This window comes from Melanotaenia boesemani, chromosome 6 (genome assembly GCF_017639745.1).
Source record: "Melanotaenia boesemani isolate fMelBoe1 chromosome 6, fMelBoe1.pri, whole genome shotgun sequence".
NCBI lineage: Eukaryota > Metazoa > Chordata > Actinopteri > Atheriniformes > Melanotaeniidae > Melanotaenia > Melanotaenia boesemani.
The window spans coordinates 21,108,816-21,132,083 of NC_055687.1; the positions used below are offsets into that span (position 1 = coordinate 21,108,816).

A 23,268-nucleotide genomic window follows, 5' to 3' on the forward strand; every position below is an offset into this window, starting at 1 on the left:
TGCAAGATAACATCTGATTTCATGCAACAAGAAAGTTAAATCATTGTTTTTAATGTATTTGTTTGGGTTTTTTTAGATGCTAATTATTGTGGGACCCTTCCTGGAGAAAAGACAGTTCAGAAAGCTGTTAAATTCTACCTTATTTCAGCTTCAGCAGCTTTTTAAAGAAGAGCTGGAGAATTGTGAACATCTTTTCAAATATCTGCTCAAACAGGTGCTTTCCTTGTACATATTATTAGCAAGCATTAAATTCACAATAGGAACAGTTAAATTAGCCTTTGTTTCCCTTTATGTTTACAGATAGAGAGTGGCCTGATGAAGAACATGGCACACACATCTGGAGTTTTAAAGTGGGCAAAAATGCTCAGAGAACGCATTCAAACACCATGGGAAAAATTCAAATTACTGTTTGACATGTTAGTAAATTTTATAGAAAAAGAATTTTTAAAAAAACAAGTGTAAAACCTTAGCATTTCAGTTGCTTATATTTTAAAATACAGACAAGAAACTAGTCTTCATGTAATCTTTCCAGTCCAACTGAAGGTGTGGAGATGGTGAATGAGCGCTGGATATACATGGAGATGGTGAGTCTTCTGGACCAACATGAAGAGGGCATTTACTCTGACTGGTGCAGTGATTTGGAACAGGCCTGCCTGATAAACCTGAACCAGCCTCTCATCTGTAGAAATCACTCAACTGGCCTGATCTCAGTAAATTTCAATCCAAAGGTAACTCATGAAACATTCTGGATATGGAAACATGTTTCTTGAATATGTCAAATTGGTGTGAATTGCTGAAATCCCCTCAAGACCCTTAAAACAGATCTTTGTCAGTAACACATGGGAAAAAATAAATAAAATTTTAAATGTGGAAAAAACCCTAGTGCAGGTCATATCTTCACTGGGGTCAGTTATTTCTTGGCCGAAGTTCTATTTTTCTTAATTGTAAAAAAAACTGAATAATAGTTTTAAAAACATAATCCTGTTGGGTTGAAGGCAGAGTCATTTTTCACAGATTTTTATTTTCCTCCAGGATTTTTCTTAATTTGCTAAATTAGTGCATTTTGTATATGAACTGTTTCCATTCACCTTTCAGCTGGCTGAAGTTTTGAAGGATATGAAGTATATTTACACTCTCAGTAAGCTCAGCATCCCTGCTGCTGCATTAACTGTTTTTGAGAAGCGTTACATGTTCACCAAGGTAAGAAATTAACCTGCTACCTTAATCTCATTCATTCTAGCCTACCTATTTAGATTAAATAAGCAATATGACTTTCATTTATTCACTGCATAGCATTTCTCCTCTTTGTCTTTTTTCTAGTATACGAGCAGTTTGCAGCTTTTAGTGGAGTGGTACAACAAGTTAAAGCTGACTGTGTTGGAGGTGGAACTTCCATTAATCAAAGCAGAGCTGGGGTCCATAGACCTGCAGCTGGAAAAAGCAGAAACAAGCCTGACATGGGAAGATCAAGACTGCTGGAACTTTATCAAAACCACCAAGCATCTTGTTCAAGACCTTACGTGTCGTGTCGGTAAAGCCAAGGAAAACTTTGAAATCATCCAATCAGTGATGAAGGGGTGGAGCAAACATGCCATGTTCTCCAGGAAGGACAACAAGAAAGGGTCACTCATACAACTAGACGACAGGACAGACAGCACCAGCAAGAAGTACAGCTCCATGATGAAGGATGCAGACTACGTACATCAGTTGGTACAGGTATGTATGGGCGGGTTGACAATAATAACTTCTGTCTTGTAAGTGAGTACTAAAGCACGAGTATATGCATTGTTCCACAAGAGCAGCTTAGCTCATCAGATGTAGGCTTGCTTTCTATTCCCAGAGTTAGGACCAAACATGGAGAAGCTTTTACTTTTTATGCACCTACCATTTGGATTAGTCTTCCACAGAACTGCAGCTGGAACTCTGATTTTTAAGTTGCTTCTTAAAACTTGTATTTTTACTGTTGCAATTAACTATTTTTTTTATTCTGTGTTGTTTTTATTTATTCACATGTATCACCCTGCTTGAAGAAACTGCTTTTTATGCACAATGTTATGCTTTTATCGTTACTCTTAATTGTCTCTTTGTATGTATATTTTTGCACCTAATTGCTTTGTTTTAAGCATTTTGTTACTTTTGTCTGGAAAGTGCTATATAAATAGCGTTTGACTGATTTATCTTCCTTCAATTAAAGCACATTTAAAGTTAAAAATCTCTCTGATATCTTATTAGGAAAATATGCTCCTTTTCCATGCTGATCCTGCCTCAGAAGGATGGAAATCTTACCTGGAATTCATAGATGAGGTGGTGGTGGAGGGACTCTTTGGCCACATCAGCCACTCGCTTCAGTTCTTCGTGGAAAACATGGAGTCATGGCTGAACCAGGCTCCTCTCTTTGAGGCTCAATTGATGCTGGATGGCTCAGGGATCACCTTCTTTCCCTCAATGGAACGGGATGCAGGAGATGGCCTCTATGAACTGGTAGAGGGACTGGTTGGAGATGTATTCAAGACTTCAGTGAATATCAGGAGAGTGGCTTACCATCTTGGCATGGAGAGTTATCAGGTACTCTGCTTAAGATACATGTTGCTTTTGTTGACAGTTAGCTAGAAGGCATTTTCTGTTTATGAAAGAAGTGTCAGCACAAAAGAGTTTATTTAGTATGCTTGGTATTGGTTGTTTCCAATGACCTGCTAATTTTAAGTCTCATAAATTCACATAAAAAAACAAATTAGCAGTCTAGAGTTTATTCTTCATACAAGCTCAAGAATCCTGATTTTGCTTTATGTTGATTGACCCTTGATAAATTCTCACCAAAAAGAAAAAAAAAACATTTTCATATCAGGAAAATAGGTGCTGCCAATCTTAGATAATAGTCTGAGAAAGGTAATTGTCTGGCTTAAAGTTTTATAGGATATTTTAGATTGCATAGACATATTCACAAGTCAAATTCTCATGTTCAGATTTTTTTGTATTGTTTAATAATAAGTAGTTAAAAACAATCCGTCTAACACAATAAGTCAAACTGGAGTTTTCCAAAATTGAGTGTCTCATTTCTCAGCAAATACGGCTTTAGATATCCCTAATGTTTTATTTCTTTTTATATAACTCTTACAGGATGTCATGGATGGCATGGTAGATTTATTAAACATGAGACGAGAAATAATGGACCGAGTAGACAATGTCCTGAAGAAAGCTGCAAAGTACCAGAAAAAGTTTGATATCTATGCCCATCTTTGGCAAGATGACAGGGCTGAGTTTCTCAGCCATTTTCTCAGATATGGACGCGTACTCACAACAGAGGAGATTGAGACAGATATGGTTCCTGGGAACTCCCCTACAATCTATAACTTCAAAGAGCAGGTGAAAAATATCTATCTGTCTGTCTGTCTGTCTGTCTGTCTGTCTGTCTGTCTGTCTGTCTGTCTGTCTGTCTGTCTGTCTGTCTGTCTGTCTGTCTGTCTGTCTGTCTGTCTGTCTGTCTGTCCGTCCGGACGTTTTACTGTCTTTTGTCATCTTCTTTTGTAGATTGATTATTATGAGGATCTGTTTAGTGAAGTTTCCCAGCTGGAAGACTTCAGAGTGTTTGATGGATGGCTTCGGGTGGCTATCAAGCTCTTTAAAGCCAGCCTTCTCAACACAATTAAAAAGTGGAGCTGGCTTTTTAAAGAGCACCTTCTGACATATGTGACGAACAGGTAAAATGAAATTCTGCATAGCGATTCAATGTAAGCCAAGCCACTGTTGTGTCCATTCTCACTTTGTAAGCTTTCCCATTCAGTATTGATGAGCTACAGAAATTTATCCAAGCCACTGTTGAGGGGCTAAACCATCCCATTGGTAAAGGTGACCACAAGGGGTTTTTGGAGGTTATGAGTCACCTGTTGGCTGTCAGAGACAGACAAAGTGCCACTGACAAGATGTTTGAGCCTCTTAGAGACACAATAACTCTTCTAGAACGCTATGGTGTAAATATACCGGACCAGTTCTACCTTCAGATGGAGGTAAGAATAATTAAGGGTGAATTTTCTGAGCACTTTTCATTAGAGTTTTCCCTCTGCTTTGGTGCATTTCTCACATCAGTATTAACATTTGCACAGCAGTTAGTGTGTCTATCAAAAGCATTAGTACAAACTGCAGGACCTAATGGATAACCTGCAAAAGTGTGTTACTTGCTAAAAGTAGATTGTTTATTCCTCAAAGTATTTAAGTCAATGAAACTGTCAGAGCCATCAAAATGAAAGTCCTGTCACCATTGAGTACAAACAAGGTACTCGAATAGCTTAGTCATGCTTTCTTTATAACAGTCTAATTTGTAAGTGTTTTTAATACAAAAAAGTCAGATCTCACAGATACCACCTGAAAATACCCACGATAGCTCTACACACTACAGCCATTTGAAAGCTACAGTAAAGTTACACGTTACTGTCGTTAGTGGAGTAGCTGAATAAATTACACAGAATACATCTGCAGGACTCTTGTTGTGATCTAATTGCATCCTGCACCCATGACTGCTAGCAGAACCCTTGGAGTATGTGGATGCTGGTTGTACACCTTCCACTTCCAGTCAGGAAAAAAATCTTCTCTATTGGATTTAGTGAAAGCTAAGAGTCAACTGAGAGCAGTTGTTCAATATAGTAGACATGAAACAGGAAAAATATTATGAAGAAATGTTTCAAATCTGCTTGACAGATTCTAGTAACTAGTTTAACTCTTTTGTATGTAATGATTGAAGCAATGAAATGAGGACTATCAGTTTTATGGAAACTGAATATTCTACAGAGTAAGTATAGTTAATTTTGACTGATATGACTAAAACTAATGAAAATGTCATGAAATGGCAGAGATTTGTATGAAAGTATTGCTACGTGTCCAAAAGCATTTGCAATTTGATCAGTGCAATGAGAAATTCTATTCTGATGTGCACAATGACTAACTGTTGTGGAACTTGAACTAATAGCTATGGTAATACATATATATCTATATATATCTACCTCTCTTTCTCTCTCTCTCTCTCTCTCTCTCTCTCTCTCTCTCTCTCTCTCTGTATATATATATATATATATATATATATATATATATATATATATATATATATATATATATATATATAATGTATGTGCTCATTCAGGCTTCTTGTAATCAAAATTATTTACATCACAGGAGCTTCCTGAGAAATGGAGTGAGACTAAAAAACTGGCCGTAAAAGTGAGGCATGAGGTGGCACCAATGCAGGGTGTAGAAGTGATGGTTTTACGGAGACGGTGTATGGACTTTGAGGTGAAATTTATCTAACCAATTCAGACCAAAAGTTTAAAAATGATTTTTAATCTGATCTTTTTTTTTCTAAAACTTAAAGCGAAGTCAAAAGTTTAGATTATATTGTCAGTTACTGACTTTTTCCTTATGTTTTTGTGTAATCATTGTTCATGTGTTTTGAAAATAATGTTGCAACTGGAACACTGCATCAACTTTTAAATGCAAAAACATGCAAACATTGCATCAAGTCTAGTTGAATACAGCTCTCCCCTTCAAATAACTTGATTTGTAAAGTATAATAAATATATTACTTTATACTCCAGTAGGAAGCACAATAAAGTTGTTTCTCATCTATTTTCAGGTAAAACAAAACAAATTCAGGGCTATTTTCAAAGTAACAGCACCCTTCTCTTACAATGCAGTGAACCCCTACGCTTGTCTGGAAAAGGTCATAGTTTAATCATTGCTTCATTGTAGAATAGAAGTAATGTTATATTCTATTGGACATTCTGAGTTAAAATGTCCATGTGTTTTTTTAGTCTGAAAAAGCAATCCGGGATATGGAGAGAGAAGTAGCAGAGCTTCAGCAGACTACAGATCTGTTTGATATAACTATCCCTGACTACAGAGAGATCAAGCTCTGCAGACGAGAGATCACTGTCCTTAAAGAACTGTGGGATATTGTGATATCTGTGCATGTAAGTAGCTTTAGCCATATTCTGTTCTTAAATGTAATAATTCTGAAGGAAATAGAATACATCTGAAAGCCTCATCACCCTATCATACTACCACTGTACCTAAATGACTTGACTTATATGACCTCAGCTCACTTTCAGTCTTTGTATAACCCCTAGCCTCTAAATATGCCCATTAAACACCATCAGCCCATTGACCCCTGTGCTTGTGTCTTTATCTGTACAGAGCAGTGTAGAAAACTGGACAATGACCAAATGGAGGCAGATAAACGTAGAGCAGATGGATCTAGAATTGAGGAGGTTTGCCAAGGTGAGGTCACCCACAGTGCTACATCACACTAGCTCATCTCTCCTGCTGTTTTGCTGTCATGCGCCATTGCTGTTTGTAACAGACGCCCCTAATAACTAATTATGTTTACCTACCTTCTGTTTGTGTAGGACATACGGAAGCTTGACAAAGACGCTCGCATGTGGGATGTGTATACTGGCCTGGACCTTTATGTAAAGAACTTGCTAACGTCACTGCGGGCCGTGAGTCAACTACAGAACCTGGCAATACGAGACCACCACTGGGTGCAGCTAATTAAAACAACACAGGTGCATAAATACACACAGCAGAGGTCTTTCTATAGAGAACTTTTTTTTTTTTTTTTTGCTTACTATAAATCTTGGAATTTTTATCATGACAATAATTTATTTTAAACAGATGGACTTCACTGTGACAGACAGTACCACCTTGGGAGAGCTTTTGGCTTTGCAACTTCATTTGTTTGAAGATGAAGTTCACAACATAGTGGATAAAGCAGTCAAAGAAATGGCTATTGAGAAGGTTATTCTTTAATTATTAAAAAACAACATTGAAATATGAGTAGTCTTTTAGTAATTAACATTTATAATATGTAACAGACCACACAGTGTTTCTGGTATTTTTCAACTCAGGGAATGTGGTTATATTATTATAAATTTTGTCATCAATATTATGTTTACTATATCTCTTTCAGGTTGTAACAGAAATAAGTAAAACATGGGCATCAGTGGAGCTTTCGTATGAAGAACATTTCCAAATCTCTGTGCCATTACTAAAGTGTGATGAGGAGCTTACTGAAATGCTAGCAGATCATCAGGTACATATTTTATTTACTGACAGAGACTCAACACCTGTTCTCACAAAGTACAAATTGCGTACTAGTTGTAAAGTAAAAGAATTTGTTCTCAAGATTATTTGTCTGTGAGAAGGATAGATAGTTTAGTGCTCATTTGAGAGTGCAAGTGGTACTGTCTGAGTGTCTTAACAGCACAGCTGTGAGTAAAGAGGTCACTATTGAGTCCTTAGATTTATAGCTGCTGGGGAACGCAGGACATTGTTGCACCATGGTGCTCTTTAAACATGCACATTAGATGAATTGGAGGGTAACAGCCAGCAATTAGAAGTCTTACCACTTTAGTGTCTCCATGTTTGTTGAAATGGTTGGGTTTCCATGCCGATGAGGTGGAAAGTAGTTTCATACAAAAATTATATTATGTAACAAAGTCTGGTTTTCAGCACATTGCATTTTCTTGCTATAGTTTCAGTTGTGGTGTAACATAAGTTTTTGCAATCAACAAAATTCTGTAGTTTACTTGTGGTCATTTTTCTTTTTTCTTATTCTGAAGGTTCAACTACAGATGGTCTGTCAGAGCAAGCATGTAGACCACTTCCTGTTCCAGGCAGTGGAACTACAAAACCAGCTCACTGTGGCTGACACTGTGCTGATGGTCTGGATGGAAGTGCAAAGAACATGGGTCTACCTTGAAAGTATCTTCAAAGGCTGTGATGACATTTGCCAGCAGCTGCCTGCAGATACACACAGATTCCAAGCTATAGATGCTGAATTCCAGGTCTGCACCTACATGCCAGTTGTGTCGTTATGCAAATTAAATTTTTTTCAACATTTTAAACATGTTTTGTTTGTTTTAGGAACTGATGTTGGACAGTGCTAAGACTAAAAATGTCATTGAGGCCACCAACAAACCACATCTATTTGAGAAGTTAGAGGATTTGCAAAAAAGGTTCTTGTTTATTTTATTAAACTTTTATTATGTTGTTTAATGTTCTCTGCTTTAAAATGACTGTGCTTTTTTCTGACAGGTTAGCTTTATGTGAAAAAGCTCTTGCTGAATACCTGGAAACAAAGAGAATTGCCTTTCCACGATTCTACTTTATTTCTTCTACAGACTTGTTGGACATCCTCTCAAAAGGGAGTCGTCCCAGAGAGGTAAAGTTATGTAGAATTTCCTGTCATTTCTGTTATGTGTATTACTTATTAATTATGTGACTGACGTAATATTTTTCTTCAGGTAACTGTCCATCTTTCAAAACTTTTTGAAAACATGTCAGATCTTGAGTTTGCTGAAAATGACATGTTGAATAATCCTAAACGTGCTGTGGGGATGTACAGCAAAGAGAGGGAGCATGTGCCATTCCAAACTGAATGCTGCTGTTATGGGCCGGTAAGATCACATTCAGTGTCAAGGTTTGTGAGACACACTTAAATGAATAACTAAGCCACTGACAAAAATCCTTTAAATTAGGTGGAGGCCTGGCTTGCTTGCCTTGAAGAGTCCATGAGGAAGTGTGTCAGGGGTCACTTGTTTGAAGCTGTGTCTGTGTATGAGGATAAACCCAGAGAACAGTGGATTCTTGAATTTCCTGCCCAAATTGCTCTCACTGGATCACAAATCTGGTGGAGTAATGATATGGAGCTTGTGTTTAGAAGACTAGAGGAAGGATTTGACTCAGCACTAAAAGACTACAACAAGAAGCAGGTACATTTTATGATCAGTAAACACAGTAACATTTAACGGTTTAAAGATGGATTTGCTGTAACTGTTCTTCGTGTGTGTGATTTTGCATGTCTTTTTTGGTCAAAAATATGCCAACGTTCTTGCTTACTGTGAATTTTTATTTAACAGTAAGTTTCTTGTGGCTGAAAATTAAATATATTCTGTGAAGAGTCTTTATTATAAACTTGAGCTTTTCCTGTTTGTTTAAAAAAAAATGCCATGTCCAAAATTATACATAACCTTTCTTTGTAATCTTGCAAATGTCACTAATGCAATATTATACACCTTTTTCACATTAATGTTATTTTCAGCCAAAGGTAACTTATTTGTCAAATACAACAATGACCATAGAGGAACATATAAGATTCATGTTTGGTTTATTTATTCTCACATTTCCATAATACCATTATAATCACATCACAGTCAGTGACCTGCACTGGGTTTCTGGAACCTCACTATGGGTTATGCTCCTGCTTGTATTATCACTCTTGTCAGTTTCATCAGTGCTACTAAAGGTTAACATGTCCTTGGCTGCAGCTTGAATAATCTCTCTCTTCCCCAACCCACTGCGTGGCACTGATTGGATCTTCTGTCATATAGGAACAGGGACAGATTACACCTAGTGATGCTTTAGTCAAAACTAGAGCTCAGGTCTTCCAGCTAGGAAGACACAAAGTCAACTGTGTTTGTTGTTCTGCATGGATTTGAATTTGAAAGAATTTTTACACTTTCCATCAGTGAGATACAAAACTCATCCTAAGCAGTGAGGCTGGTAATTCTGTCCCATGTGTGAATTTAGTTTTGTATTCTCTTCCTATCCTCTATTTTACTTGTTAAGCTTTAAAACTTTTTGTCCAACAGATTTCTCAACTCAACTTGTTGATTGGCATGCTGCTGGGAGAGCTCAGCCCAGGCGACAGACAGAAGATCATGACTATCTGCACTATTGATGTCCATGCTCGAGACATTGTTGCTGGTCTCATTGCTCAAAAGGTTGACACAAATAAATGACTTCATAATAACTATTAAGCTTATGGTGCAACAAATTTTTAGATCTTTTGTACAATTGTGTAAGGGGTTAAAGTTTATTTTAAAACCACAATTTCTCCACAGGAAATGTATGTGTTGCAAAGAGTAAAAGCCAGATTGTGACACATGGTACCTGTTTATAAACAGAAGAGTTCATGATGCTTTAGAATAATTTGTTTATGTCTATATTCATTTTTAAAAGATTTAAAAGACAGGTCCTTCTTCTGTTTCCCTTAAATAGATAAGTTATAGACTGCATGCATAGACTAAAATGAGACATTACAAACTATTATAATCATCATACCATCTGTGCATAATATTTCTTTGCTGTAGTTTGACGTAGCCATGTGTGCTCATAGGTCGCCACCTCACAGGCGTTCCAGTGGCTTTCCCAGCTTCGGCATTGCTGGAGTGAGCAGCTTCACAACTGCTATGTCAATATATGTGATGCTCAGTTCCTTTACTCATACGAGTATCTTGGAAATACTCCACGTCTGGTTATTACTCCCCTCACGGACAGGTAACAGTTTCACTCCACAGCCACATAAGTTCATAACACTGGTTCTTGACAGCATTTGCGTATTTGTGTATGTTTTGTGCTGTTGTTAAATGTAGGTCTTGAATCAAAGACAACTTGACTGTTATTTCACTTGAAAACTCTGCTTCTCATCAAAGAGGCTTTTTCACATCTAAATCTGAAAATCTAAAACTTAGAACAGAAAAAGCCTTTTGGATATGAGGTGAAATGTTTTCAAGACACAAAAATAAGCCCAGTTGCCTTCAATTCAAGCTTATGTTTATCATGCCTATTTATGCTCCCTTACGTACGTAAATATCGATGGCCGTTTCAAACGTTGTCATATGTCGCTGCCCTCATACTTTCATGCATATTTTACGTTGCCATGGTTGTTAAGTCAATTCCTCCACTAGTGGGCAGTTCAGAGTTCACTGCCGCGAACCATCGTCAGTTTCAGAAACTGTTTGGCAGTGGTAATGCATCGCTATCAAGTTTTTTCCAACCGCTCAACACACCCTAAACATTTGCAGTCTTTCTTCAAATGCTTGCACAATTTCTACATTTGTTGTGCTCATCGTCATTCTTCTTCTTCTCTTTTGTTCCCTTTCTGATTCCCTTCTTATTCTTTGGTTTGTTTCTTTCCCTGGTCACATGTCAGCTATTCTGGTCAGCACTTCCTCCATGATTTTCGGTGGTATTGCTCCGTCTTCTGCGTCATGCGTCGGATAGCTAAGCTCCCTGAAAACAGACTAAATTACATGCGTAACTGATGCAGAAGACGGACGAAACTGTCAGTCCGTCTACATATCTGTCTTCTGTGTCGGGCATAAATGGGTCTGATCTACACCATCTTAACTGTAGGTGCTACATCACCTTGACTCAGTCACTTCACTTGACCATGAGTGGAGCCCCAGCAGGTCCTGCTGGAACTGGGAAAACAGAGACTACAAAGGATCTCAGCAGAGCCATGGGTGTCATGGTGTACATCTTCAATTGCTCTGAACAGATGGACTATAAGGTAAGTTGACGTTATCAGAGTTTGAAATAATTATCAATGGTTTATTTCTTTTTTTGTCTTTAAGATGCTTAAAACAAAATTTGTTCTTTTTTTTATGTCAAGTCAATTGGAAATATCTACAAGGGTCTTGCTCAGACTGGAGCTTGGGGCTGCTTTGATGAATTCAATCGTATTCCTGTAGATGTTCTGTCAGTTGTAGCAGTGCAAGTCAAAACTATTCAGGATGCCATTCGCACTAAAAAGAAAAGGTGTGTAACTGTGGCTGAGTAGACTGAATTTTACTCACGGAACTGTGTACATTAGTTAATGTTGTATGTATGTCATCCCACAGATTTCTGTTTCTAGATCAAGAAATTGTCTTAAAAAACTCTGTAGGTATTTTCATCACTATGAACCCTGGCTATGCAGGCAGGGCTGAGCTACCTGAGAACCTCAAAGCTCTTTTCAGGTGGGTGATATTGAGCAACCTTCTTTATAGTGCTTAAAGCTTATTCAGCATGAAGTTAGTTGTATGCATTGAATTTGTGCCGTAGGCCCTGCGCTATGGTGGTTCCTGACACTGAGCTTATTTGTGAGATAATGCTGGTGGCAGAAGGCTTTTGTGGTGCTAAGCCTTTAGCCAGGAAGTTTACTACGTTGTACAGTCTCTGCAAAGAACTGCTCTCCAAACAGGTTGGGAAAAAAGCACATCTCAAAATATTGAACACAAACAAAGGACATCAATTATTAATCTTTTTAGCTATAACAGCAGTGTAGTGAAAAATGAAACCATTCACTTGATCTCATTACTGCCTATGATTTGATTCACAGTGACTCTAAATCTTCTTTTTTTGGTTGTCTGTTAGGATCATTATGATTGGGGTTTACGGGCTGTTAAGTCTGTTTTGGTTTTGTCTGGAACTCTGAGAAGAAGAGACAAGATGGGACCAGAGGATCAGGTGGCTTGATATATGCATGTCATTTGCATGTCATTTGATAGCAAGATTATAAAAAGGAGCATTTTCTTTTGTAAAAGCTAATGTTAATTCTTGAATTAAGGTGCTGATGCGTGCATTGCGGGATTTCAACATGCCAAAAATTGTGACTGAGGATGTAAGCATCTTTTTGGGACTGCTTGGGGACTTGTTCCCAGGCCTGGAGGTGGAGAGAAAGAGAGACAATGAATTTGAGAAAGCTGTCAGAGACGCCACACTAGAACTCCGACTGCAGCCTGAGGAGACATTTATACTCAAGGTTTGATATAAAGTAGGATAAACCTATGTAAAAAAAAATTAAAGGCCTAATATCAGTTTCTATCCTTGGCCTTACCCCTCTAGCTTGCAGAGGAAAGGTTCCTTCTTTTCTGTTAAAGATTAAAGAGAAGTGACCATCTAGCAATGCAGGTGGTCTCCACAGCTGCAAATAGAGGCCATTATAACTGATCACCTTATCTCTGCACGATAGAGGGGTAGGGCCAAGTTGTAGGATTTAGTGGAGGAAGTGTTATGGGGTCCATGTATGCTTTGGTAAATATCTTTACTTTTGTCAGGTGGTGCAGCTGGAGGAGCTCATGGCAGTCCGTCATGCTGTCTTTGTTGTTGGAAATGCAGGGACTGGGAAAAGCCAGGTTTGATTTCTTTATCTCAGAGGTTGTGAAAATAAATGTTTAGTTTAATTTAACAAATGTTAAATGTGAAATGTTGAAATGTACCACAGATATTGAGAGTCCTCCATAAGACCTATGGAAATTTGAGGAAGAAACCAGTCTGGAATGATCTTAATCCAAAGGCAGTAGACAGAGATGAACTATTTGGTTTCATCCATCCTGCAACACGGGAGTGGAAAGATGGTAAACAGACCTGGACTTTAAGGCATACTAAGCTACAGTTTTTGGTCACTATTTTGTAGACACTAGGCTTATTACTGAAGAGATTAAAGCCCTGCAATGTTTAGAAACAAAAAGGTACAAGAGAATTGCAGGCAAGAGGCAGAAAAATGAGCCCTAACAAACAACTCTAGTAGGTCATAAGAGAGGGATAACTTAATCTGTATGTTTTTAATAAAAATTATTCTTAGTCTTCCTTTAATTAAGGATATCAAAGTTAGAACAAAATGGTGTTTTTACTCACATGTGTAAAAAGCACTCACACTAAGCAATGTCTGATGTTGGTTGCATCCTTTAATCTCTGTGCAAGGTTTGTTTTCATCACTGATGCGAGAGCAGGCAAACATCTCCCACCTTGGGCCTAAGTGGATTGTGTTGGATGGAGACATTGATCCAATGTGGATTGAATCACTCAACACAGTGATGGATGATAACAAGGTACCTCCCTCGTGTTCACCCATAAACTATTGTACAACACATAGCAGCCAAGGTGGTATATACAGAAAAGATGTTTCTTTCCCCCTCCTTCAACAATCACTTCCTGCAGAGTGAGTACTTGGGGTTTCTTTTTCAGAGCAATGAATCACATCAAAGTGATCTTGTGCCTTTGAAATAGTCTAAAGCAAGTTTGTCTGACCTGAGATATGGAAGTGTTTTTACTTGCTTGTTGTGGAGCCTCAATTAGGAAGAATTTTGTAAATGTGATGCTTCACAATCTCTTTTAGGTTCTGACTCTTGCCAGTAATGAGCGTGTGCCACTTACATTATCCATGAGACTGGTGTTTGAAATCAGTCACCTAAGGATGGCCACTCCTGCCACTGTATCCAGAGCAGGGATCCTCTATGTCAACCAACAGGACCTGGGCTGGAACCCGTGAGTTATAGAGAACCACAATTTGTCTATTAATATTCACATAATCTCAATGAAATTTATTATGAAGTTGGGTTTGGTTTCCCTTTTGTTTCTTGGATTGTTGCTCAGGTATGTTGCCAGTTGGATTGACCAACGAGAACGACAGACAGAAAGAGCTCACCTCACCATACTGTTTGAAAGATATGTTCCACGTTGTCTAGAACAGATGAAAAATGCTTTCAAGACTATTACGCCCATCCCAGAGATCTCTATGGTGCAGGTTCATACCACACAAGTATAAATAGTCTATTCCTTTTTTTTGTAAATGTAATTATTATTTTTTTTTATTTAATTTTATTTTCTTCTCATTCAGACACTCTGCACTTTGCTTGACTGCCTTCTAACACCAGAAAATATTCCATCTGAATCCCCTCCCGAGATCTACGAAATCTATTTCACCTTTTCCTGCATCTGGGCTTTTGGGGGAGCACTCTGTCAAGATCAGGTATTTACGTAGTTTAACTGAAGTTTATTTATGCTTTCATTATCAAGTGAACATTATTATCAAACAACTGTCAAGTTAGAATAATTGTAATCTTTTTTTTTACCACACCATGTAATCTTAACTATCCATTTATTTGTTTTTTTGGCTCATATGCTGGTATTGCCCAAATTAAATTACATAAGTTGATGTGTGATATTATATGTTTGATGATTTATTTAGCTCCACGATTATCGGGTTGAGTTCAGTCAGTGGTGGACCAAAGAAATGAAGACTGTGAAGCTGCCAGCACAAGGGACAGTATTTGACTACTACCTTGACCATCAAACCAGGCGCTTCCTGCCATGGAGTGATATTGTGCCACAGTTTGAAATGGAAATGTGCACACCACTACAGGTAATAGCATACAGACTGCTGTAACTTTGGTACAAAAGGACTCTTGAGAAAGAAACACCAACTTTTCAAGGAGGTTTGACAAATAATCACAATCACAAGCAAAATAACCAAAAACGAACAATACAGGAATATTAAAAATGTGTGCATGCCTCAGTGAACATAATAAGGGAGGGTGAAGTCACATCATGAGGTTATGGCAGGGGTTCTGAAATGGATGTTAGGCTTGCCACTGTGTCTGATTACCATTTACTACTGCCTGTACCACAGTGTGTGGGGGTGAAGGCATGAGCAACAAGGCTTGAGCTATCACCCACACTCTTTTGTCTTTCTTTATGTTCCTGTGTACAGCTGTGAATGCTCTAAAGGCTCTTACTGAGCCATAATTAGTGGGGTTTTGTTCTGAGCAAATGATGCTATTATGACAGAATAGTTGTGGTGTTCTGGGGAAATACGAGAAATTATAAATCACATACAATTCACTGAACACATGTCTGTCAATAAATCACTCTCAAAGAAAGCCATAATAACCATGTATGTTTCTGTTCTGTGTCTCCCTGCTGTTTGCATGATTGCAGGCTGTTCTGGTACACACAGCAGAGACTGTGCGTCTGTGCTACCTCATGGACTTGTTGCTGGAGAGGAGGCAGCCGGTGATGTTTGTGGGGAATGCTGGAGTGGGGAAGACTGCACTTGTAAAAAACAAGTTAGACTCTCTGCCAAAGAGTTACATGACCTCAAAAGTACCCTTCAACTACTACACTACCTCACTCATGTTGCAGGGTGAGAGGTTTTTGGATTATTCTGGGGAACAGATTAGCACTTCACAAAAACTGTAGCCCCATCTGCTGGCAACTATTAGATTTAATGTGAGGGGTGGGGTGGCGGGGGCGGCTCATTTATTTTTTCAGTAACATTACTAAGATATCCACATATTTCTAAAGATTGTTTTGGTCATTTTGGCCATAATCTTTCTTCTTTTTATTTTATTATTAAATAATGTTTTAGGTGAGTTGAATTTTTGTCGTTTTTCCTTCTCCATGTAGAAATCCTGGAGCGACCTTTAGAAAAAAAAGCAGGGAGAAGCTACACTCCTGCAGGCAACAAGAGGTTGGTCTACTTTATAGATGACATGAACATACCAGCTGTTGACAGCTATGGAACAGTGCAGCCTCATACCCTTATACGGCAGCATCTGGACTATGGACACTGGTGAGACGACTCCCCAAACATCAAGTCTAATCAAGTGAAGTCAGTTAATATGTGCACCATGTAAAACTTTCTAATTTGAGACCCAACACATTTGATACTGAAAAGCCCCCAAATTTTTAGAATTCCCCTTTGGTGATTAATAGATTTTTTTCTTTTCATTTACTTTAATTCTGTTTCACAACTCCCTCTAAACTGGGGCAAATAATAAAAGTCTTAAAGAGCAGACAGAAATACGTAGTAGTAACACATAACATGTACATCCGTGATCAGGATACTAATATATAGATATGAATCCACAATGGTAGTCATCCAGTTGTGTAGTTTAAATGTTGTTTAAGTTAGTCTATTCACTGATTTTTTTTCCTGTGTTCCAAAGGTATGGCAGACAAAAACTGACCTTAAAAGAAATACAAAATACCCAGTATGTTGCCTGTATGAATCCAACAGCTGGGAGCTTCATTATTAACCCCAGGTTACAGGTATGTTTGCCAAATAAAATTATTCTAATGTCCTAAGTTGAGCTTAAAAATGTATAAAAGCATGATTTGTTTGTTATACAAGTCCAGTGTTCTCAGATTCTTATGAACAGGTTATCTTTGAATAAAAAAATAACAAGTGTTTTTAATTTGATGAACAGTGGTGTTGTCTTCAGATTTTTATAACACAGAGTCAAAGACAAAACAGAATTCCTGATAAATGATGCGGTAAAAAATGTTAAAAGTGATCATCTTGAACTTTGATCACTGTCTTTGTTAATCTGCATTTAATTAAACTGAAAGTGAGAGTATGGTGTTGTGTAGTGTAGTGTACAAAATGAACAAACACCGTTCATAGAAATAGACAAAGAAAATCACATGAACTTAAACAAAGTCAAATCAGACCTAACTTCTGCCATAGTTACATTGTCAGTTTAAATAAAATAGCTTTTAACTTTATTTTTCAGTATTATTAATATTTATTTTTATCACAGTAATTGTCAATACTGGCATATTGCAACACCCACAATGCACAGATTTTAATTTTACAAATAATTAATTAATTATAATAATGAATGAATGAATTTTTACCAGAAATCCAGATCTGCTTAACCTTTCCTGTGTTCTTATTTGTCCATTGAAAAGAAAATTATATTTCAATAATACCTTTAATTGTGATTCTTTAAGGATAGCTAACCTTTCATTTATGCCTGGGTTTAAATAAATCATAGAAGTTTTTGTTTTTGGTTCTGAATCATGTTGTTTGAAAATTGGTCAATCAATCAATGCAACAGTTCCGTTTTATAAACTCAATTTTTTAAATTTGGATCATGTCTTTGCTTCCAACAGAGACATTTCTCGGTGTTTGCAGTGAACTTTCCTTCATCTGAATCTCAGATGTCAATATACAGTCAGATCGTGTGTACTCATCTGAAGCTACAACACTTCAATCCACTGGTTCAAAGGAGCGCTGGAGCTGTGGTCCAAGCTGCCATAACTTTTCATCACAAGATGGTTCACAATTTTCTACCCACAGCCATCAAGTTTCATTACACATTCAATCTTCGAGACATCTCAAATGTCTTTCAGGTTGTGCTCATACTAAGCACATCTCACACCTGGACTTTGGAGTTATAAGTGAAATATTAATATGAGTATTTCTGTTTTTAAGGGTATCCTTTTATGCAGCCCTGATTGCTTGAAAGAAAGCACTGACCTGGCAATGGTGTGGCTCCATGAGACCTTCAGAGTGTACTCTGACAGACTGGTAGATGTGAAGGACCTACAGCTTTTTCAAAAGCTGCAGATGGAGTCAGTGCATGAATGCATTGAGGTAGAGTGTAGATTCGGAGTGGGAGAATAAATTGCTGTTCTTCACCTGCCAATAAATATGTTGAATAAAAGATTCAAATGCTTGTCCTCTTCCAGGGACTAGAGGACGAAAAGGTGAAAAAACAACCCCTCCTCTATTGTCACTTTGCCCACATGGGTGAGGAACCCTCCTATGCCCCTGTAACAGACTGGTCTACTCTCAGCACTGTCCTCACTGATGCCTTGGAAAGCTACAATGAGCTCCATCCAGCCATGAATCTAGTACTGTTTGAAGATGCTATGCAACATGTGTAAGTGTTGCTGGTCTAAATATCAGTATAATAATCCTTAAACATGTAGTAAACCTATAAAATATATACATATATATATATATATATATATATATATATATATATATATATATATATATATATATATATATATGCTGTCAGTAGATAAACAAGGATAATCTGTACCCTCAAAGTCATAACTAAAATTTTGTTGCTACCAGCTGTCGTATCAATCGTATACTGGAAGCTCCAAGGGGTCATGCCTTACTGGTTGGGGTTGGAGGCAGTGGGAAGCAGAGCCTGACTCGTCTGGCTGCCTTCATATCTTCTATTGAAGTCTTCCAAATCACTCTCAGTAACGGTTATGGTGTCCAGGACTTCAAGGTAAATATTAGTTTTATTAAAATGGATACAGCCAAAGCTTTGCATACATATAAATAATCAGCTTTTATGAAAGCACAGTCTACAAACATGCTTCTGAATTATATTGATGTCATTTAAAATGTGAATGATTTGCTTAAATATGGTTTAAAATGTACAAAATAGCTCAGTCAATTTAGCTTCACACTGCATGAGGAATATTGATGTAATTCGGTTTTGCTGATCTTCTGCAGTGATGCAGAAAATAATTGTCAGATACCATTAAAAGCCACTCAGAAATATTTTAATATGTCATTGATGCAGCAAGTTTGTCAATATAATCATTAAATAGCCCTTAAAAAGTGAAAGTATTATCTGCTATCTAACAATTAGATTTTTTTTCTTAGATGGATCTGGCAGGGCTGTTCCTAAAGGCTGGACTAAAGAATCAGCGTGTGGCTTTGCTTCTGACTGAGGCACAAATACCTGATGAGCGCTTTCTGGTTGTTATTAATGACTTACTGGCATCAGGTCAGATGAAAAATGCATCACAGATGTCTTGTACTTTACTTTTCTGCCTGACACATACCTCTTGTCATCGTAACAAATTTTCTTTATGAACATATGACTTTAATAATTAAACTTCTTCAGCCTTTAAAACATTCTGAAATTTGAAGGACATTTGTCCATAATAATGGCCATATCTTTTTCTCCAGGAGAAGTTCCAGAGCTTTTCAGTGAGCAGGAAGTTGAAGGTATTATATCCAGTGTGAGAGCTGAGGTTCGAAGCCTTGGACTGCTAGACAGCAAGGACAACTGCTGGAGATTTTTTACAGACAGAGTGCGACTGCAGCTCACGGTACAGCCATTGAAATTTCTTCTGCTGTCTTTTTAAAAAAATAAAGTTTAAACTGTATCCATCAAAAGATACTGTTGTGTTAATGTGCTTCCTCTTAACCTAATTTTTGTCTTGTTAAGGTGTCAAATTAACTGTTATCAGTATTTTTTAACATAATGACACAATATGAAGGAATAACTTTTAGTTTTTGGTTAATAAAACACAGAGCTACTTAAATTGTTGAGGAAGCTCAACTCTGCTGAAAATGTGCTGAACTGTTTTTGTCACCAAGGAATATTAAAGAAGTAAAAAAGATCAATAAACCCATTCAGATCAATATGCTTGCTTTTACTTTTTAAGCCTGTTACAGGGAACTTTTGCATAGTTTTCAAGACACACAAATGAGGATTGGTAAATTAAAAATAAACATTAATAAACATCAGTAATTCACACAAACATTGCAGCTTTTATTATGTAAGCTTGTTTATTCAAGTTTATTTGGGCTGTGGTAAGGTAAGAGTTTTTAAAAAACCCCAGGTTTTATGAGGCTTTTTGTTTCTTTAAAAGGAGACTTTGGTTTGTGCTAGCTAAAAATAAATAAGATTTAAGGAGGTCATGAGTTTTTTTTTTTTGTTTGTTTCTTTGTTTTATTCCTCTTTTTTTTAATAATGAATGTTTATTCCATTGGTTAATGAAAATGATTAACCAGTGCCCTATTGGTTATAGGATTATCCCTGATTATTGGTAAGATATATAAAAAACTGGCATATTTTTCATTATTTAATCTGTTTTTTACTAAAAATGCAAGTAGAATTCAGAAAAGTGTAGGCAATTGTTTTTTAGTGTTTAAAACATCCCAGAGGATTTTCCACTAAGTGTAAGCTGCAGAGAATTTTAAAGGCTGTTCAAAGCCTTGTTTCACCACAGATGATGTTTTTGCTTACACGTGAAAGTGTCATCACAGCAGACATTCACAACAAGAAATGAAATAAAAACTTGTACATGCAAAAGTGTTTTTCAGACAGGAAAAATTAAGGCACAGCTGCTGTATAATACAATGTAATATGTTTCACAAGCTGGATTAACCAAGCCAGACAAGCTGGGGGGTTAAAAGGAAGGAAATATTTTCCTCACTGCACATGTATGGCATCCAGCTAGTCTTTGCGCCAGGGCCACTGGTAGCGTTACCGTCTGCTCCAGCCGACTGGGAATGTGGCTGCTGTCCACATGCCACACTGATGAAAGTGGGGGCTCAGACGGCTTCCAGTTATTTCCCTTTTGAAATGCATCACTTTGATCCTACGACCTGTATGATTTATGGTATAATCATAAAATATAAACCTTTTGTATAATTGTGACTGAGTGAATTTTTGTCTCCCTACTATCTTCTCTGTAGGTAGTATTGTGTTTGTCTCCTGTGGGCAGTACCCTGCGTATTAGAGCCTGTCAGTTCCCAGCTCTCGTCAACTCCACAACCATTGACTGGTTTCATCCTTGGACAACTGAAGCTCTGCAGTTGGTTAGCTACAGGTTCATCCAAGAGATCGAAGGCATTGAGGTCAGGTTTTAATGAACCCACATTCCAAAATTACCATTTTGTGGCTCCCTGCTTTTCACTGTATGTGTTGGAACTATGTTATGTTAATAAAAAAAACAATATACATAGATAGGTCCAGCAATATTTTACAAAGGTCTATCATATATCCTGATACTCCAAGCTGGTTTAGACTTTAATGAACAATTAGTATTTATTGCAGTGCAGCTGGATTAACTTTTCCATAGATCCTTCATCATTAGTCCTCCACTAAGGTCCTGACAAATTGCTAAACACATGCCTGGAGACTCACAGTGAGCACAGACATATCATTGTTTTCCATCAGAGCAGTGGAACGATCACAACCCAGAGTCATTTATGTTAATGAGAGAAGACTGATTAAGCACATAACGACCCTCTAAGGTGGCACAGCTGTCACAACTAGGAAGTGTCATCATGTATGTGAACATGTGCCAGATTATTACTACCCACTTTTTCTGTGCATGCATCTGCCCATGAGCAGGTGCTCACATCTAGAAATTGTGTTTCCTGATAGAGCTGCAGCACTCTAAAGGTATTTTTAAGATAGGTTCAAAGTCATAGTAATAGCAGCAACTTCAGCCCTAATCGTTGAAGCTTCATATTTAGTGGATCAAATTTAAGCTTAGAGGTTGTAAAAAGATGTTTATACCACTTTTGACATCTTTTGAAGGGTGCACACACAGGAGTGTTAATTTAATAAAATAATTTAATGGGTTTTAAGAACTTGGTATTTGAATTTGTGTGCATTTAACAAACTGCTTTAAAAAATTAATCGGATCAGTATGTGAGACATTATATGTAAAGTCCTTAAAGATTATTTATTTTCTTTCAGAGGCAGGAGCACAAGAAATGAAATAACCATTTATTAAAAGTTAGAAATGCACAACCTGCTAATAATTGTTATACAAGGCCAATCAATGAGCTTCTTTTGCATCTCAACACAACCCAGCATCCTTTGTCAAAATGCATTATGTCAGATCTTAATTAATAATGATTTTTTTTCCTCTACTGGCTGTATGATCATTAACAACGGCTTTTTGTGAGTTATGTTCAGGTTTGATCCTCATATTCTCTGCTCATTTGTTTTAGCTTTAATTGATTGCTAACTGTGTGATTAATGGAGACATTGTCTTTGTGTGCCATGTGATGAATATCTTGTTGTAATGTTGTACCACAACTGCTGTAGATAGAAGTTGGAGGACACAGATATAATGTAAACCGTGTGCATGTTTTATAAGGTGCATGTCAGGGCTACAAACGCATTATTTTCACAGAGGTTTCAAAGTATAATCATTTCTGCTAGCTGCACCTAAATTTCAGATTGAGTAAGTCAGGGCCAGCCAAGTAAGGTGGCTGAAGTTGTAGATGAATTTAAAGTTTATGAAGATAATATTTCAGTTCCCATCAGGTTGGAGATGTTAAATTCCACTCAATCCAGCTCGCCCTGCTCTCTCCTCTCCTCACTTGTCTGCTTATTTTTATAGCCTGCCATCCAGAAATCCATCAGTCTTTTCATGGCCTACGTTCACACCAGTGTCAACCAGGCAAGTGAAAAATACCAGCGCAATGAGAAGAGGTACAATTACACCACCCCCAAGAGCTTTCTCCAGCAAATCACCCTGTACAGAAACCTTCTGGAGAAGAGCAGCGCTCAGCTTCAGCACAAGATGAACCGGCTCAATAACGGCCTTCAGAAACTCCAAACCACTGCCGCTCAGGTAAACGTCTTTATTCTCTGCTCAAGGGTGCTTGAGGAAGAATGCTGTTTTTTGTCATTTGTGTACTTATGTTGTTCATTGAATTATTTGTTTTATTGCTTTTGTATGTTTCAGGTTGAAGATTTAAAAGCCAAATTGGCATGGCAAGAAACTGAACTGACCTTTAAGAACCAAAATATTGAAGCTCTTATAAGTAAAATTGGACTGCAGACTGAGAAGGTTAGCAATAAGAGAGAAGCTGCAGATGTGGAAGCTCAAAAGGTTAGATAACCTGTCACATACTGATCTTCATTCAATTTTTATAGCATTGATTTTTCATACAACATTACACCATCCATTAAATTCACTTGTTGTGATTTGTTTATCATGGTTGTGTTTGTTAAGGTTGCTATCATGCAGGCAGAAATTGCTGTTAAACAGAAAGACTGCGAAAATGACCTAGCCAAGGCAGAACCATCCCTGGCAGCTGCAGTTGCAGCACTGGACACTCTAAACAAGGTGTATTACTTAATCAAATGATATGAAAATTCATCA

The 23,268-nt window shown here is 37.4% G+C and overlaps 1 protein-coding gene across 1 annotated transcript in view; it reads left to right on the forward strand.

The window, feature by feature from the left end:
* Positions 1 to 369: 369 nt before the first annotated feature.
* Positions 370 to 23,268, forward strand: part of LOC121641775 (dynein heavy chain 11, axonemal) — a 39,047-nt gene continuing 16,148 nt past the window's right edge. The window contains exons 1-48 of the mRNA XM_041988058.1: positions 370 to 420; positions 533 to 728; positions 1,096 to 1,200; positions 1,321 to 1,716; positions 2,233 to 2,565; positions 3,118 to 3,363; positions 3,529 to 3,698; positions 3,782 to 4,004; positions 5,164 to 5,280; positions 5,621 to 5,707; positions 5,799 to 5,957; positions 6,181 to 6,279; positions 6,393 to 6,551; positions 6,661 to 6,783; positions 6,956 to 7,078; positions 7,608 to 7,832; positions 7,912 to 8,003; positions 8,083 to 8,209; positions 8,292 to 8,444; positions 8,526 to 8,759; positions 9,639 to 9,770; positions 10,166 to 10,326; positions 11,185 to 11,341; positions 11,444 to 11,589; positions 11,673 to 11,789; positions 11,875 to 12,013; positions 12,187 to 12,279; positions 12,380 to 12,574; positions 12,870 to 12,947; positions 13,037 to 13,188; positions 13,508 to 13,643; positions 13,931 to 14,079; positions 14,188 to 14,338; positions 14,432 to 14,563; positions 14,783 to 14,956; positions 15,532 to 15,736; positions 16,000 to 16,165; positions 16,542 to 16,644; positions 17,491 to 17,730; positions 17,813 to 17,974; positions 18,070 to 18,263; positions 18,464 to 18,626; positions 19,010 to 19,133; positions 19,319 to 19,461; positions 20,837 to 20,998; positions 22,501 to 22,734; positions 22,849 to 22,995; positions 23,119 to 23,232. Coding sequence (XP_041843992.1) covers positions 552 to 728; positions 1,096 to 1,200; positions 1,321 to 1,716; positions 2,233 to 2,565; positions 3,118 to 3,363; positions 3,529 to 3,698; positions 3,782 to 4,004; positions 5,164 to 5,280; positions 5,621 to 5,707; positions 5,799 to 5,957; positions 6,181 to 6,279; positions 6,393 to 6,551; positions 6,661 to 6,783; positions 6,956 to 7,078; positions 7,608 to 7,832; positions 7,912 to 8,003; positions 8,083 to 8,209; positions 8,292 to 8,444; positions 8,526 to 8,759; positions 9,639 to 9,770; positions 10,166 to 10,326; positions 11,185 to 11,341; positions 11,444 to 11,589; positions 11,673 to 11,789; positions 11,875 to 12,013; positions 12,187 to 12,279; positions 12,380 to 12,574; positions 12,870 to 12,947; positions 13,037 to 13,188; positions 13,508 to 13,643; positions 13,931 to 14,079; positions 14,188 to 14,338; positions 14,432 to 14,563; positions 14,783 to 14,956; positions 15,532 to 15,736; positions 16,000 to 16,165; positions 16,542 to 16,644; positions 17,491 to 17,730; positions 17,813 to 17,974; positions 18,070 to 18,263; positions 18,464 to 18,626; positions 19,010 to 19,133; positions 19,319 to 19,461; positions 20,837 to 20,998; positions 22,501 to 22,734; positions 22,849 to 22,995; positions 23,119 to 23,232 — 7,617 coding nt within the window. The 5' untranslated portion in view covers positions 370 to 420; positions 533 to 551. The remainder of the gene's footprint in view (positions 421 to 532; positions 729 to 1,095; positions 1,201 to 1,320; positions 1,717 to 2,232; positions 2,566 to 3,117; positions 3,364 to 3,528; positions 3,699 to 3,781; positions 4,005 to 5,163; positions 5,281 to 5,620; positions 5,708 to 5,798; positions 5,958 to 6,180; positions 6,280 to 6,392; positions 6,552 to 6,660; positions 6,784 to 6,955; positions 7,079 to 7,607; positions 7,833 to 7,911; positions 8,004 to 8,082; positions 8,210 to 8,291; positions 8,445 to 8,525; positions 8,760 to 9,638; positions 9,771 to 10,165; positions 10,327 to 11,184; positions 11,342 to 11,443; positions 11,590 to 11,672; positions 11,790 to 11,874; positions 12,014 to 12,186; positions 12,280 to 12,379; positions 12,575 to 12,869; positions 12,948 to 13,036; positions 13,189 to 13,507; positions 13,644 to 13,930; positions 14,080 to 14,187; positions 14,339 to 14,431; positions 14,564 to 14,782; positions 14,957 to 15,531; positions 15,737 to 15,999; positions 16,166 to 16,541; positions 16,645 to 17,490; positions 17,731 to 17,812; positions 17,975 to 18,069; positions 18,264 to 18,463; positions 18,627 to 19,009; positions 19,134 to 19,318; positions 19,462 to 20,836; positions 20,999 to 22,500; positions 22,735 to 22,848; positions 22,996 to 23,118; positions 23,233 to 23,268) is intronic.